This window comes from Puma concolor, chromosome B2 (genome assembly GCF_028749965.1).
Source record: "Puma concolor isolate L17-30 chromosome B2, mPumCon1.1.hap2, whole genome shotgun sequence".
Taxonomy (NCBI): Eukaryota; Metazoa; Chordata; class Mammalia; order Carnivora; family Felidae; genus Puma; species Puma concolor.
In genome coordinates, this window is record NC_141671.1 from 69,455,666 (window position 1) to 69,473,690 (window position 18,025).

Sequence of the window (18,025 nt, forward strand, 5' to 3'; positions counted from 1 at the left end):
ACCTCCTTATTTAAAAAAATTCAAAGATAAGAGGATATTAGAGGCACTTGGGTGGCTCAGTTGGTTAAGTGACTCGATTTTGGCTCAGGTCATGATCTCATGGTTTGTGAGTTCAAGTCCCATGTTAGGCTCTATGCTGGCAGTGTGGAGCCTGCTTGGGATTCTTTCTCTCCCTCTCTACCCCTACCCCACTCGTGTACCTGCATATGCACACGCTCTCTCTTTCTCTCAAAATAAATACACTTTTTTAAAAAAGAGGATATTGGGGTGCCTGGGTGGCTTAGTCGCTTAAGTGTCAGACTCTTGACTTCAGCTCAGGTCATGACCTCATGGTTTGTGAGTTCAAGCCCCTGTCAGCCCAGAGCCTGCTTGAGATTCTCTCTCTCCTTCTCTCTCTGCCCATTCCCTGCTTGTTCTTTCTTTCTCAAAATAAATAAATAAACTCAAAAAAAATTTTTTTAAAAGAGGATATTGAAGATAGGAATATGGAAGTATTTAACAAATTTGGGATCATGAAGGTAGAAAATTTTGGTTTGTAGACTCATTAACTTGTGTTTTAGAAACATGTATTGTCTTGCATACTTAAATCTTTGCTGATAAAGTCAGAGTGTAATAAATTATTCTTTTTGGGTGTTCATTCAATCACTTAAAAATTCTAATTATGTCCTTAATGAAAAGTATTAAATTTGCATTGAAAAATAGTGAGGAAAATCCTTTTGTATTTCTTGAATAACAAACCATTAGGCTGAATATTAGTTTAGTTTCCTTTATCTAAACAGTTGCACCCAATGTTTGAATTCTGTTTTTTTCTTATTACTAATCTAAGAAGAGTCACTAACTTTAAGTGTGTGTGTGTGTGTGTGTGTGTGTGTGTGTGTGTGTGTGTGTGAGTGAGTGTGTATGAGAGAGAGCGACAGATTGATTGACTGATTGGTTCGTTGTGAGAAGTCCCTCTGCTGTCTTAAAAACAGAATAAACTGAAGAGAATGTTGGTACGCTTGATGAGAGTGGTCCACAGTGTGTGCAGATCCTGGTGAGGAGTGAAAAGTAAAGCTACCAGGACATGATTATAGGCTACAACTTAAAGTTCTGGTTATTCTTTTATTATTATTACTTTTTGTTGATGTATAGTTGACATGAAATAATGCATGTTTCAGGTATACAGCATAGTGATTCAACGATTATAAATTACACTGTGATCACAAACGTAGCTACCATCTATCACATGATTGTATGTATACAACACAATTACAATACCACTGACTATTCCCTATGTGTGCCTTTTATCCCCGTGACTTTTTGATTCCATAACTGGAAGCCTGTGTCTCCTACTCCTCTTTACTCATTTTGCCTACCACTTCTCTTGGCAACCATCAGTTTGTTCTCTGTATTTATGGGACTTTCTGCTTTTTGTTAGTTTGATTTGTTAGATTCCACACATAAGTGAAATTAAAAGGTATTTGTCTTTAGGGGCACTTGGGTGGCTCAGTTAGTTAAGCATTCATCTTCGGCTCATGTCATGATCTCACAGTTTGTGGGTTTGAGCCCTGCGTCATGCTTTGTGCTGACAGCTCAGAGCTTGTAGTCTGCTTCAGATTCTGTGTCTCCCTCTCACTCTCTACTCCTCCCCACTTGTGTGCTCTGTCTCTCTCAAAATTAAATACATAAACATTAGGAAAAAAAGGTATTTGTTTTTCTGTTTGACTTATTTTGCTTAGTACAGTACCCTCTAGGTCCATCCATGTTATCACAAAAAGCAAAATTTCATTTTTTTTTTTTTAATGTCTGAGTCATATTCCAGTGTGTATGTGTGGGGGGCAAATAGCCACATATCGTGGCTATTACAAATGATGTTGTAATAAATATAGGGGTGGATAAATCATTTCAAATTAGTTTTTTAGTTAGTTTTTTTTTTTTTAATTCTTTGGGTGAGTATCCAGGAGCAAAATTACTGGATCCTATGGTATTTCTATTTCTTAGTTTTTTGAGGAACCCTTATACTGTTGTCCATAGTGGCTGTACCAATTTACATTCCCACTCACAGGGAGCAAGGATTCCCTTTTCTCCACATCCTCATCAATACTTACTTCTTGTCTTTTTAATTTTAGCCATCCTGACTGGTGTAAGGTGATCTCATTGTGGTTTTGATTTGCATTTCCCTGATGATTAGTAATGTTGATTCATCTCCTCGTGTGTCTGGCTTTGGAAAAATGTTTATTCAGATCCTCTGCCCATTTTTTAATCTGATTGTCTTTTTGTTGTTGAGTTGTGTAAGTTCTTCATGTATTTTGGATGTTAATCCCTTATCAGATAATAACACTTGCAAATTTCTTCTCCCATTCACTTGGTTGCCTTTTGTTTTATTGATGGTTTCCTTTGCTGTGCAAAAGCTTGTATAGTCCCAATTATTTATTTTTGCCTTTGTTTCCCTTGCCTGAGGAGACAGATACAGAAAAATATTGCTAAGGCTGATGTCCAGGAGTTGACTGTCTATGTTTATTTTAGGAGTTTTATGGTTTCAGGTCTTACATTTAGGTCTTTAATCCATTTTGAGTTTATTTTTGTGTAGGGTGTAAGAAAAGTGGTTCAGTTTCATTCTTTTGCCTGTGACTGTCCAGTTTTCCAAGCACCATTTATTGAAGAGACTGTTTTCCCCCTTGCATATTCTTGCCTCCTTTGTTGTAGATTAATTGACCACCTAAGTGTAGGTTTATGTCTGGGCTCTCTATCTTGTTCCATTGCTTTATGCATCTGTTTTGTGCCATTTCTTTACTATTTTAATTACTGTAACTTCGTAGGATAGTTTGAAATCTGATATTGTGATACCTCCAACTTTGTTCTTCTTTCTGAAGACTGCTTTGGCTATTCAGGGTTTGTGGTTCCATACAAACTTTAGGATTATTTGAGCTACTTCTGTGAAAAATATTATTGGTGTTTTGATGGGAGTTGCATTGAATCTGTGGATTGCTTTAGATAGTATGGACATTTTAACAATATTTTTCCAATACATGACATGGTATACCTTTCCATTTATTTGTGTCATCTTCAGTTTCTTTCATCAGTGTCTTACAGTTTTCACAGTACAGGTCTTTCACATTGTCAGCTAAATTTTTTGTAGATAATATTACTCTTTTTGATGCAGTTATAAGTGGGATTAAAAAAATTGTGCTAGGTTATTTGTGTACAGAAAATCAACCCGTTTCCATATATTTTTTATTCTGCAACTTTACAGAATTCATTTATTACTTCAGATAGTTTTTTGGTGGTGTCTTTAGGGTTTTCTATATGTAATACCATGTTATCTGCAAATAGTGAGTTTTGCTACCTTACCAATTTGATTCTTATAATTTTTTTCTTGTCTGATTGCTGTAGCTAGGGACTTCCAGTCCTATGTTGAATAAAAGTGGTGAGAGTGGAAATCCCTGTCTTGAGAAAAAGCTTTCAGCTTCTCACTGTGCGTTTGTCCTATGTGGCATTTATTATGTTGAGGTATGTTCCCTCTAAACCCACTTTATTGAGAGTCTTCATTATGAACAGATACTGAATTTTGTCAAATGCTTTTTTATATCTATTGAGACGGTCATATGATTTTACCCTTTATTTTGTTTTGAGATGTATCACATTGACTGATTTGTGGATACTGAACTGCCCTTGCTTCCCTGGAATAAACTCCACTTCATTGTAGTGAATGATCCTTTGATGTATTGTTCAATTCAATTTCCTAATATGGGGCGCCTGGGTGGCTTGGTCAGTTAAGCGACTTCAGCTCAGGTCATGATCTCACGCTCCGTGGGTTCAAGCCCCGCGTCGGGCTCTGTGCTGACAGCTCAGAGCCTGGAGCCTGTTTCAGATTCTGTGTCTCCCTCTCTGTCTGCCCCTCCCCTGTTCATGCTCTGTCTTTCTCTGTCTCAAAAATAAATAAACGTTAAAAAAAAATTTTTTTTTTAATTTCCTAGTATTTTATTGAGGATTTTTGCATCTGTGTTCATCAAGGGTGTTGATGTATAATTTTCTTTTTTTGTAGTGGTTTTGTTTGGTTTGGTACCAGGTACAATCAACCATTGTATTGATTTTGTACAATGAATTTGGAAGCATTTCTTCCCTTTTTTTTGTTTTGGAAGAGTTTGGAAAGGATAGGTATTAACTCTTCTTTAAATAGAATTTACCTGTGAAGTTATCTGGTCCTAGACTTTCGTTTGTTGAGAGCTTTGATGACCAGTTTTGTTTTGTTACTAGAAATTGGTCTGTTCATATTTTCTATTTCTTCCTGACTCACTCTTGGAAAATTATGTCTCTAGGAATTATCCATTTCTGCTAGTTTGTCCAATTTATTGGCATATAATTTTTCATAGTTATCTCATAATTCTTTGTGTTTTTATGGTATCAGTTGTAACTTCTCTTTTATTTCGGATTTTGAGTCCTCTTTTTTTCTTGGTGAAAAAGGTTTAGAAGTTTTGTTTATTTTTTCAAAGAATTTCTCTTGGTTTCATTTCTTTTCCATTGTGTTTTTAGTCTCTGTTTCATTTGTTTCTGCTCTGATCTTTATTATTTTCTTTATTGTATTAACTTGGGGCCTTGTTCTTTTCTGGTTCCTTTATGTGTAAGGGAACATTTGTTTATTTGAGATTTTTCTTGTTTTGTTTTTTTTTTTTTGAAGTAGGGCTATATCTTTATAAACTTCACTCTTAGAACTGCTTTGATCTATCCCAAAGTTTTCAAACCATTGTGTTTCCATTTTCATTTGTCTCTAAGTATTTATTTCCTCTTTGATTCCTTCATCGACCCATTGGTTGTTTAATAACTTGTTCAGCTTCCGTATGTTTGTGGGATGGTGGGGTTTTTTTCCCCCTTCAGTTTTTCTCTTGTAATTGATTTCTAATTTCATACTGTTGGAAAAAATGTTTGATATATTTCAGTCTTTTAAAATTTGTTGAGACTTGTTTTGTGGCCTCACAATTGATCTCATCTGGAGAATGTTCCATGTACACTTGAAAAGAATGTGTATTCTGCTTTTTGGGGATGAAATGTTCAATATTTATGTGTTAAATCCATCTACCTAAGAATATGTTACTTAAGGCCACTGGTTCTTTATTGACTTGCCGTTTGGATGCTTTTTCCATTGATGTGAATGGGGTGTTAAAGTCCCATACTATTACTGTTTTACTGTCAATTTCTCCCTTTATGTCTGTTAATATTTGTTTTATGTTTTTAGGTACTCCTGTGTGTTGGGCACGTAGATATTTACAATTGGTATACCCTCTTGTTGATTGATCCCTCTATCATTATTTAATGCCCTTCTTTGTCTTTTGTTACAGTCTATGTTTTAAAGTCTATTTTGTCTGATATAAGTATTGTTACCCCAACTTTTTTTTCCAATTCCATTTGCATAGAATATATTTTTCTGTCCCTCCACTTTTAGTCTGTATGTGTCTTTAGGTCTGACGTGAGGCTCTTATAGGAGCATATAGAAGGGTCTAGTTTTTTCTTTTTATCCATTCAGTCACCTTTTGTCTTTTTATTGGAGTATTTAGTCTATTTACATTTATAGTAATTATTAACAGGTATGTACTTATTGCCATCACGCTCATTGTTTTTGGTTGTTTTTTAGTTCTTTTTCTCTTGCTCTCTTCCCCATGATTTGATGACTTTCTTTAGTGTTATGCTTGGGTTCATTTCTTTATATTTTTTGGTGGTTTGTGGTTACCATGAAGATCATATATAACATCCTATATATTTAGCAGTCTATTAAGTTGTTGTTGCTTAAGTTCAATATATACTAAATTCACTACCGTTTTACTTCTTCCTCTCACAGTTTATGTATATGATGTCATTTTATATTTTATATTTTGTGTATCCTTTGACTAATTTTTGTAGATGTAATTGATTTTACTACTTTTGGTTTTTTAACCTTCATACTAGTTTTGTGTGTGATTGATCTATTGCTTTTACTGTATGTTTGCTTTAGCAGTAAAATTGTTTCCATAATTTCCTTCTAGTTATGGCTATTTCTTTTCTGCTTAAAGATGTCCCTTTAACCTTTCTTGTAAAGTAGTTTAGTGAGGATGAGCTTCTTTAACTTGTTTTTCTCTGGGAAACTCTTTAGCTCTCCTTTAATTCTGAATGCTTATCTTGCCTGGTAGAGTATTCTTGGTTGTGAGTTTTTTCTTTTTAGCACTCTGAATGTATCATACTACTCCCTTTTGGCCTGAAAAATCAGCTGATAGCCTTGGTTTCCCCTTCATGTAACCATTTGCTTTTCTTCTGTTGCTGTTAAGATTCTCGCTTTGTCTTTAATGTTTGACATTTTATTTGTCTTGGTGTGGTCTCCCTGGGTTAATCTTGTTTGGAGCTCTCTATCTCTGTTATCTCTTCCTCTATCTCTGTTAGGAAAGTTTTCAGTCATTATTTCTTCAAATAAATTATTTGCCCCTTTCTCATCCTTCTGGAACCCGTATAATGTGTTATGTTAGTATGGTTGATGTTGTCCTAGAGGTTCCTTAGCGTGTGCTTTTTTTTTTTTTTTTTTAATTTTGCTTTTGTTCAGCTTGGGTACTTTGCACTAACATATCTTCCAGATTGTTCATCCATTCTTCTGCATCCTCTAATCTGCATCTTCCAATGTATTTTTCATTTCACTTACTGTATTCTTCAGCTGATTGGTTCTTTTTAATTTTTTATATCTATGTTGAAGTAACATAGATATATAATTTGTTCATTTACTCTTTGTTCATGTCTAGTGAGCCTCTTTATGACCATTACTTTGAGCTCTTCATTGGGTAAACTACTTATCTCCATTTCATTTAGTTCTTTTTCTGAAGTTTTGTCTTGTTCCATTGTTTGGAACGTATCTCACTGTGCCCTCCTTTTTCTGGCTCTTGCTGTTTCTATGTATTGGGTAGATCAGCTGCTTTCCCCGATCTTGAAAGTAGTGGTCTTATATAGAAGGCATCCTATGAGACCCAATAGCACACTTACCTCTAGTCACTAGAACTAGGTGCTCCAAGGGTATCCCTTGTGTAGGTTGTGTGTGCACCCTCCTGTTGTGACTAAGCCATCACTTCTGCAGGGTGCACTGATGAGCAGGGCTGGCAGAAAGGCCTGGCTGTAGCTGCTGCAGGCTTGCTGATGGGTGAGGTTAACTCTTGGCACAGCAGGCTGAGAGGTCCAGCTACAACTTTTGTGAGTGTGGTTGTAGGCAGGGCACTGTCCCTGTAGGATTGCTCACTGGGTGTGGCATTGTAGGGGTTGCTTTGGAGGCACACATAGGGTTTGGCTATTTGATTAAAGTGGTTTCGCAGGGGAATGCCAGGGTAGCATGAGCACTGCTACTAAGGAAGATAGATAATGTCAAAACTGGCACCTGCAAGTGTCCAGTTAGCTAGGCTGAAGAAGTGCAAGGAAAATGGTGCTTCCCAGCATTTCTATTCTTGTATATCCCTCCCCCTTTCACACATGCCCTAAACTTAGTCAAATGAATGTCCTTCATATATAACCCAGGTGCTTTTCAAGGTGCTGTTTCTGTCCTGGGTCTTGGACTAAGTGATAAAATGCATTGATCCTTTAAAAGCAGAGTCTTGGGGCGCCTGGGTGGCGCAGTCAGTTAAGCGTCTGACTTCAGCCAGGTCACGATCTTGCGGTCTGTGAGTTTGAGCCCCGCGTCGGGCTGTGGGCTGATGGCTCAGAGCCTGGAGCCTGTTTCCGATTCTGTGTCTCCCTCTCTCTCTCTGCCCCTCCCCCGTTCATGCTCTGTCTCTCTCTGTCCCAAAAATAAATAAAACGTTGAAAAAAAAAATTTAAAAGCAGAGTCTTGGGGCGCCTGGGTGGCTCAGTCGGTTGAGCGTCCGACTTCAGCTCAGGTCACGATTTCACAGTTCGTGGGTTCGAGCCCCGTGTCGGGCTCTGTGCTGACAGCTCAGAGCCTGGAGCCTGCTTCACATTCTGTGTCTCCCTCTCTCTCTGCCCCTTCCCTGCTCATGCTGTGTCTCTCTCTGTCTCAAAATTAAATAAACATTAAAAAAATAATAATAATAAAAAAATAAAAGCAGAGTCTTTTTTTTTTTTTTTTTTTTTTCCCCTGATAGCCTTCAGCTTTCCCAGAGTTAAGGCCTACTGATATTCAAAGCTCTTGGAGTTATCACTGCTGATTTTCAAAGCCAGGTGTTATGTGTAGCTTGTCTTCTTGGGGCTGATTCCCAGAGCCAGGGTGCCTAACTTGATCCCCTCACTCCTCTGGGAGGGCCTCCACGCCTGTGATACCACTCCCACTTTTGGATTACCTGCCAGGGATTTTGTTCCCGACTGCATCTCTGCCTCTCATACCCTCTCAATGTGTCCTTTCTTTTATACTTTTATAAAGATTTGTTCTGGTAATCTTAAGATTATTTTCAGAATGAGTTGCATTATATGTAGTTGTTGCCTTGGTGCCTGAGGAAGGAGGTGAGCTCAGGATCCTCTTAGCCATCTTCCCCTGCTCCCAAGTTTTGCTTACTCTTTGTTGTACATTTTGAAACATTAATTTATTTTAATCAAACTATAATAATTTGGTAATATAAATTAGTATTGTTTATAGCAAAAGTCATGAGGAATTTATAAGATTTAATTTCAGTACATTTGTTTTTTTTTCTCCTTCCTTTAGATCGTGTAACAAAGAAAATTGAAGAGTCAGAATCACATCTGGAGTCTGAAATTAAAAGGAAAGTACCACAGAAACGTCATAGTAGCACATATCAGTCTCTATCTCCTCTGTCTCCTGCTTCAAAAAAATGTTTAACTGATATAGAGGTGGGTAGAGAAATTCTTTGTTGCTAATCAATTAGTTGGTATTTTTATCAGTATAACATTTAATACTTACTAAATTCTAGGGGATCTTTCCTTATAGCACTAGAAGAGACATAGAAAAGTTTTTTTTTTTTTAATGTTTATTTATTTTGAGAGAGAGCGAGTGTTGAGTGGGGGAGGGGCAAAGAAAGAGAAGAAGAGAGAATCCCAAGCAGGCTCCACACTGTCAGCATGGAGCCCAGTGTGGGGCTCAGTCCCACAAACCATGAGATCTTGACCGATCTGAGACGAAATTGAGAGTTGAACGCTTAACCTACTGAGCTGCCCAAGAGTCCCTAGAAAAAAAAAATTTTTAATGTGTATTTATTTCCGAGAGAGAGTATGAGCAGGGGAGGGCAGAGAGAGAGGGAGACACAGAATCTGAAACAGGCTCCAGGCTCTGAGCTGTCAGCACAGAGTCAGATGCAGGGCTTGAACCCACAAACCATGAGATCATGACCTGAGCCGAAGTCAGATGCTTAAGTGACTGAGCTGCTTAGGAGCCTCTCCTAGAAAGTTTTTTAAGCAGACTTTTCTGCCTTCACTATGTCATTTTTTTCATTATCCAAAATGTAAAACACATATATCTGGAAAGAATTTATCAGTGCCTTCCTGCAACATACTCCAAATAATAGCTCTCAACCAGAAATATTTTGAAATTATTTTAAATTTGCAAAAAAGTTGAAGAAATAATAAAACAGCTTACATAGACTTCTATTAGATTCCTCAGTTTTCCACATTTGAAATATTGATCTCCCTCCCTTCCACCTTCCCTCTGTATATGTGTGTGTTTCCGCACCATTTGAGAATAAGTAACAAATATGATGCCTATTTATTACTTTAATGTTTTAGTGCACGTTTCCTTAGAAAAGGCAGGGGAGGGGGCAGAGAATGGGGCATGTTCCTATAAAACCAGAGTATGCTTGTCAAAATTTTATAATTAACATGGACCAAAATTACTGTCTAATCCACCAACTCCATTCACATTTCACCTAATTAATTTCCTTCACTGGAACGGGATCAAATTCAGGATTGTGTTATATTTCATTGTTGTAATCTTTAGTCTTCCTTAATCTGGAATAATTCTTAGTCCTTCCTTGTCTTTCATTAAGTTGATATTTGTGAGGAGTATGTTTCTTCATGATTTATGCATTTTAAAAGAATCCTCTCAAGTGATTCTATAATCTCATCATTGCATCATATCAGAATATATACAATTTTCACATTATAACATTTATCTTAAGATGTACTTTCCTATATTTGTCCACCTTAAAGTTAATTAGTAGGTATTATTTATTAATAAGATGAGCTGCTGTAAGGTAGAGTGTATATAAAGTATAATAAAAGGATGTACCACTCTAAGGTAGAAATTTTCCTTATATTTACTTATTTCTTTATACAGCTCAATACATAGATCTTTTCTTTTTTTGGAAGTATAGTAGACACAACATGGATTCTTACTCAAAAAAATTATACTCTGTCACTGTCATTATTTTGATGCTCAGGTTGTCCCAGTCTTGGCCCCCAGAAAGTTCTTTAAGCTGGCTCCTCTTTCTTTTTGACATAACCACATCATTCTTTGAATACTTCCTTAAGTTTTGATGTAACCAGATGGTCTAGACTTCTTTGTATCTTCTCTGTCTCAGCTCTAGAGTTATGTATTTCGCCAAGGGCCATTGTTCCTATAAGTGGAGGGACCTATTTGGGCATTAGTTATGCTTATTGCTAATTGGTATCATGTGTAGAGGCCCTCTCAGTGGGCAAAACTAGCAAATATATGTGTGTTTATGTGTTAATATTTAGTACATGTTAAAATGCATGCATTCACACTGATAGTTCCAGTTCTGGTCTAATACCACAGTGTTTATCTTAGCCTTTCCCACTTTGCATATTTGTAACTTCCTTCTCTGACTGAGAAGCCTGACTCCCATCATTTACTTACTGGTTCAGTTGCTTTTTATCTGATCATTCTCCTGGAGTGCCAGCCTAAGGTTGGCCTAGCCCATACTGGCATTTCCCCGCTGCCTGGCCCACTGCTTGATCCAGGTAAAGAAGCAGAAAGGACACACTGTCCTTCTCTCCCCTAAGCATGCCAGCTGAAAACCTCAGAATTTTTTAACATCTAAAATAAATCTTTCTTTTACTCTTTACTGCATTCCAGTTGTTCTTACTCTGTTCTTAGTGAACATAAAGAATAGATTCTAGCCACCCTTTATGTAATTTTTAATTCTTAAACAAAATTAGTGGTTTTTTTTCCCCACATGTAGCTTGTGAAATGCTACACTATGTACTGTTTACAAGGAAACACAGTCTTTGATATTTAATGAGATTATACATCTTAAGGATATTTACTAAAAATGACGTCTCATTGGTGTCTCATCAGAGACAGGTTCATTCTTATTAAGCTTACTTGGTTATTATTTATCTATAGAGTCTGGCAGATAGTATGTGTTACTGACTAGGATTTATTTTATTTTGTAATAGTCTACCTACCAAGAGGGGGAAAATGAGACTTTAATTAGTCTTTGTTTTCCAAAAGAAATTTTATCTAACATGAAATTATTATGGAAATATATAACTTCATACACACTTTACTAAAAGTAATTGAGCAGTGTTGAGATTATAGTGTTTAGATTGTTAGGTTGATACAGTTCTGAATCTGTAGTTTTTATCATGGAAAATTTAATATTATATTTGGTTCAGCTAACATGCATTTTGTTTTTGTTGCAAATAGTTCCAAGGTATGTGTTTCTTAGCTGATGGAAGGCATATGATTATAGTTTACAGTATAGTTCATTCTGCATTTTAATATCAGAAATTTGAATACTATGTGCTTTCTGTGTTTAGTATCAACTTATAAAAGGAAATATGTGGGAGTATTACCTTTTCATGGGGTTCTTTCCATTGAAATATGTACTATTTATCTTTGTTATAGGCAATGAAAAATTGGAGTCAGATTTTTTTTACGTTTATGTGTTTATTATGAGAAAGAAAGAAAGAACACAAGTGTGCACACTGTTGGTGGGAGCAGAGAGAAAGGGGGAGAGAAAGAATCCCAAGCAGGCTCTGCACTGTCAGCATGGAGCCCAATGCAGGGCTTGAACTCATAAACCATGAGGTCATGACTTGAGCTAAATTAAAAGTGAGACACTTAATCAACTGAGCCACCCAGGTGCCTCTGGTGTCAGATTCTTAAAAGACAGGGTTAGCTTATATGTAGTTGATTCCCACTACAACAGATGGGGCTCGGTTTTCCACATAAATTAATATCTTTAAACTTTTTTGGGGTTCACCAGGATATTTTGTAAACCTATGTAGAAATGGAAGTATTTCTTTGCTTACTATGAAAAGAGTGGGGTTTAGATATTTCTGAGATGATTAGGTATTTTATCACAGTGTGGTATGCATAGATGGGCACTGCTGTTTTGTTTGAGTTTCCCTTTTAGGTGCATTGTGACATGGCTAACCATTTGAAGTCCATTAGGGAACAATTGCATTATTTCATTTAAATGTACAGTTGACCCTTGAACAACACAGGAGTTAGAAGTGCTGATCCCTGCACAATTGAAAATCTGCATATTAACTTTTAACTCTTCCAGAATTTTATTCATTTATTTACTTCATTTAATTAACTTAACTGTTGTCTAGAAGCCTTTCCAACAACACAGTTGATTGTCACATACTTTGCATGTTATGTATTATATAGTGTATTTTTTTAAATGTTTATTTTTGAGAGAGAGAAAGCACTAGTGGAGTAAGGGTAGAGAGAGAGGGGAACAATCCAAAGCAGGCTCCAGGCTCTGAGCTGTCAGCACAGAGCCTTATGCAGGGTTTGAACCCACAAACCATGAGATCATGACCTGAGCTGAGGTCAGACGCTTAACCAACTGAGCCACCCAGGTGCCTCTGTATACTGTATTCTTACTGTAAGGTAAGCTAGAGAAAAGTACATGTTGAGAAAATAATAAGGAAGATAAAATAACATTTACAGTACTGTATTTATCAAAAAATATTGTCATGTAAGTGGACCTATGCTGTTCAAACCTGTGTTGTTCAAGGGTTAACTATACTAGTATTTCTTTCCCTTATTGACAATAGGCTAAAATTCGAGAGGTAGATAATCTGTCCCATATTTGTGTCTAACGAGTTGTTTGCGTAGTTCACCTGTTAACTATACATCCTAAATACACAGGGCACTATCACAAGTGGTATGAGAAAAAAATTCCTTATACCTAGACTCCACAAATAGTTTAACAGAATTCTGCTATGTATTGGCAGAGAAAGAGACATGTTCTTTTTTTTTTTTTTATAATCTACATATGCTGTGATAGTGAACAATGTTCTAAGTTCAGCTTTGCCTTGGTTGAAGCTTGGATTCATTCTTTGTTATCTGGGGTAGATCCTTGAATAGATAACATGGTTTGATAGAATGGCTCTGTTATGAGTCATGTAAGACAAGGGAAACAGTTTTTGTCAGTTTTCCCTTGTTTAAAACAAGAAGATAAGACTAGACCAGTGGTCTTTAGACAATTTCCTAAGTGTATTTAAGGTATAAATTTACATAGAATAAGATGTCCAGAACTTAAGCTTTTAGCTCAGTGAATTTTGAAATTTATGTTTATACAACATGTTCCTCCTACAACTACTTGATGACTTCTGTCACCTAAAAGATTTAAAAAATTTTAAACAACTATACATTCTCTTACATATTTTTAAGTTGACATTGAACATTTTTTGTTTCAAGATTAAATGGTTACATAGGATGTAATAGTTGACACAGTGAAAAGAGTAACATTTTATTTTATTATTTTTGAGAGAGAGAAAACGCAAGCTGGGAAGGGGCAGAGAGGGAGAGAGAGGATTCCAAGCAGGCTCCATGCTGCCAGCACAGAGCCCACTGTGGGGCTCGAACCTACAAACTGTAAGATCATGACCTGAGCCGAAACCAAGATCAGATGCCCAACTGACTGAGCCAGTTGGTGCCCCAAAAGAGTAACATTTTAAAATAGAGAGTGGTTAAATCACTCTCCTCATACATGGATCTGGTAACATACAAATACTATAACACTTGATAATTACTATTTCTTTCTATTATTTCACTGTCAGAAGTATTTATCCACTTATTTCCTATTATATAAGACTCAAAGTGTTAAATTTATTTTTGATTGAGTTATTTCTGTTATTAATAGCACACTTGATTAAAACTATATGTTATAAAGTTTGATAAGTTATTTGACATAAAATTATTGGAAATGCATGTTTTAATTAGAGATACTGATTGTTTTTTTCAACTACTTCCTGTGTGTATGAATAAATATTATGCTGGGCATAGTGAGACAATTCAACATCTATTCATATTTTTGCTTCTTAAAGATCTAAGTGCTAAAGAACCTTTTTCACATAAGTACATGAGTATGAAAATAATCCTTAAACTTCTTCTAAATTATATGCCCCAAATCACAGGAAGCTCTACTATCAAGAAACATTTTTAATAATCTCACAATTGTAACCTACACTAGGCCTTCCTTAAAATATTTTTGAAGCACTGTCTTAGAAATCAGTTGTCTTGTAAAAGTTTTTGTTAACCAGTGTTTAAAATTGATTCTTTTTTCCAACATTTAAATTATCCTTTGGTTTGGTTTGGTGGTTTTTATACTCCAGGGCAATGCACCATTGTAATATTTCAAATGGAAGTGTTTTGTTTTTTTAAGTAGGAGAACAATTCTGGCAGGAGATAGCTTGACATCAGAGGCATAATCAAGTCAGGTTTTGGAATGATATGTGGAAATTGAGAATTTTAGATGTTGATTCCCTTAAGATTATTTACGTTCTCTATGCCATAGAAAATCTTTATATAGCCCTTAAGTAGTGTACATGGTCCAACGTAAGGATTGCTGGATTAGATGGTCCTGAAAATTGCTTCCAGCATCCTGATGCTAAATCCCAAGTAACATGATGTATTCAGGATTTTTTGGCAGCCATGGTGATGATGATGTGGAGTGAGAGACTTAATTTTGATATCTTATTTTTTATTCCATAATGTTGAAATAAAATGCCAAAGTCTTTTGATTTTTTTATTCTTTTGGAACTTAAGGTTTCTAACCAGTGTGGGTATTGTCCAAAATGTGGAAAAGAAAAGGAAAATCAGACAAAATGCCAAAGTTGTGGTATTCTTTTTCCTAAGGATGTGCAAAGAAATTGCAGACAAGCTATAACTTTGAGTGAATCTACTGGACCATTATTAAGAACATCAATTCATCAGAATTCTGGAGGACAGAAGTCACAAAACACAGCATTATCATCCAAGAAGTTTTATGGCAACAGTCTGGGAAAGATTCCAGTTGATATTATTGTGAATTGTGATGATAGTAGACAGAATTATTTGCAGACTAATGGGAAAGTCATTTTACCTAGGGCAAAAGTAGCCAAACTCACAAACCTGAAAGAAAGGAAAACAAGCCTGTCAGACCTAAATGATCCAAGTAAGTATTTTACTCCCTTTAGTATTATTTATATCAATCCAGTATTTTTTACATATGTTTTTAATGTGAGCATGAGCATATTTGAGAAGTATAGTTTTAATAGGTATTTGTGTCAGTTATATAACATGTTCTTTGGGTAGATGATTAAAACTGTCCATGTAGTTGGAAAATAATAACTGACTTTGTTTTCACCCCATCCATCTTAAATAGTGGGGAGGTGGGGGGAGCACAGACCTTGACCCCGGTCTTAGGTCAAGTGCCAGTTATGCCCAACTTTCTAACTTTGGTCCAGTTCATTTAATCTCTCTGATTTGTAAATGGATTATTTTCTGCCTGATAGGGTTTTTGAGGAAGTAAATGAAGTAACATATAAAGTGCCTACCATAGCCCAGTAAATAAAGTGTTTGACATGTAGAAAGAACTCAAAGAGAAAATTAGTTCTCTTACCACATTTACTCTTCCCTTAAATCTTTTTTTTTTTTTTTAAGTTTATTTATTTACTTTGAGAAAGAGAGTGAGAATGAGCAGAGTAGGGGCAGAGAGAGAGGAAGAATCCCAAGCAGGCCCCACACGGTCAGCATGGAGCCTGACATGAGGCTCAAACCCTTGAAGTGTGAGATCGTGACCTGAGCTGAAACCAGGAGTCAGACGCTCAACCAACTGAACCACCCAGGCACCCCATTTTCCCCTAAGTCTTTTTTTTTACCTGTAGATATATGTGTGTATATGAAATGCAATACTGTTTGTAATAAGTAGTGAAGATTAGAAACAGGGAGTAGTTGAATAAACTATAGTGTACATAGCTGTAAGAGGAGAGAAAGATCTCATTTAATATTCTATAGAGTGAGTTTTAAGATCTTTAATAACATGAATAAAGCAAAGTACAGATCACAGTAGATAATGTGCTACCCTTTGTTTGTGAAGGTGGGAGAATGAATATAGGGGATTTTTTTTTAAAAGAAAGATACACTAAAAACTAATTTTAAAAATAATTGGTTAGAAGGGAGGAAACAGTGTAGGAATTAGGGATAGATGCCGGATATCTCCAAACATACCTTTTTTGTAGATTTGACTTGAGAACCATGTAAATGTTTTACATGATTATAAAGCAAAATTAAATAGGAAATTTAAAAAAATCAAAACCAAGATGAAACTAATGAACCTAATTATATATCTGGTTGGTGGCTTGAACACACAGAAGAATTATTTCAAATGAATTTAAATTAAAATAATACTGTGGCTATGCATTCCTAATGTGATATATTTTAAGGTCAAACAGAATTGCAAAGAAATTCTAAGTGCATTCAGTCATACTGTTAATATTGGTATTGCTATTTTTTGTACTGTTATTTTTAAACACATATATCGATAAAACAAATAAGCAATTTTATTATTATCTCCAGAATCCAAGATTTTCAGTGTTAGAGCAAAGGAATTCAAAAGTAAAGTCAAAGAAGTAACAATCTCATAATTTTAAACTTGGATTGGAGAGACTGGCATGAAATTATTATATATATTCTCTTAGATAGAAGTGAACAATTCTATTTCCCATATTTGTGTTTTTGAATACTACTTCTCACTAAAAATAAGTAGAACTCCTCAGAGAAATGGCTGACTCCAGGTCTGGAGCAGGAGTGTATGAGATAAATCTAGATCATTTACTCATATCAGGAAGCATGGAAGCAGTCAAAAACTACTGTGGACATGTCAAAAGACACAGGAGCTAAAATGAAAGGGCTCCTATTGACCAGTAATGTGACTGTATGAGTCACAAAAGGTTTCATAACTGCTATTTATTGAAATATGCCAAATATATTAAATTGTTTTTTTTTTTAGCTCGCAATGATATCATCTCCCTACTCCCCCAAAAGAAAAAAAGCGCCCAGTTGGTTACCTTTGGAGGTTGCTTAGGTTCCAAATCATTACTCTGAAAACTGGTAAATGAAAGGGGGTGACATAAAAATTTTTTTCTTAAAGTAGATTTTACTTTTTTTAACGTGTATTTATTTTTGAGAGAAAGAGCACACGGGAACGTGAGTGGGGGAGGGGAAGAGAGAGAGAGGGAGATACAGAATCTGAAGCAGGCTCCAGGCTCTGAGCTATGAGCACAGAGCCTGACGTGGGGCTCGAACTCACGAATTACAAAATCATTACTTGAGCCAAAGTCAGACACTTAACCGACTGAGCCACCCAGGTGCCCCTAAAAATAAAAAAAAAATTTTAATCTGAGAAATATGTCAAGTTCTATTTTAATTCAGTTCAATAGAAAAACCTTAGCTCAGCGGCCCCTACCTGGCTCAGTTGGGAGAGTATGCAACTCTTGATTTTGGGGTCATGAGTTCAAGCCCCACAATGGGTAAAGAAATTACTTAAATAAATAAACTTAAAAAAAAAAAAAGCAAACCTTAGCTCATAACAGTGCATTAGCTTATTTTTCAAAAAGAACTATGAAAAAAATTATAACTGTGATAGGTATCAGCCAACAAACACATCTGTTATGATACTATGATGATGTTAGTATTTGATGAATATTTTACAGTACATTTTAGTGTTTTATCAGTGCGATATTAAATATTGTTAAAATAATTTAAATCTTTCCTAATAGTGAAGGTTTTACAATTTTATGGTTAGATATGAAGAAAACTTACTTATTAGTTACTGGGTACTATTACTGAGCCAAATGCTATACCATCCTGATGAAGTTTCTAGGATGAGAGAACTGGAAC

General features: G+C 35.7%; 1 protein-coding gene across 7 annotated transcripts in view; it reads left to right on the top strand.

Moving 5' to 3' along the window:
• SENP6 (SUMO specific peptidase 6) overlaps positions 1-18,025 on the top strand; it is a 116,923-nt gene that overhangs the window by 55,355 nt on the left and 43,543 nt on the right. For 6 of the 7 annotated variants that reach the window (XM_086707257.1, XM_086707260.1, XM_086707258.1 and 3 more), the window contains 2 exons: positions 8,636-8,781; positions 15,002-15,299. In XM_086707257.1, coding sequence (XP_086563383.1) covers positions 8,636-8,781; positions 15,002-15,299 — 444 coding nt within the window. The remainder of the gene's footprint in view (positions 1-8,635; positions 8,782-15,001; positions 15,300-18,025) is intronic. The other variant, XM_086707263.1, reaches the window with a different exon arrangement.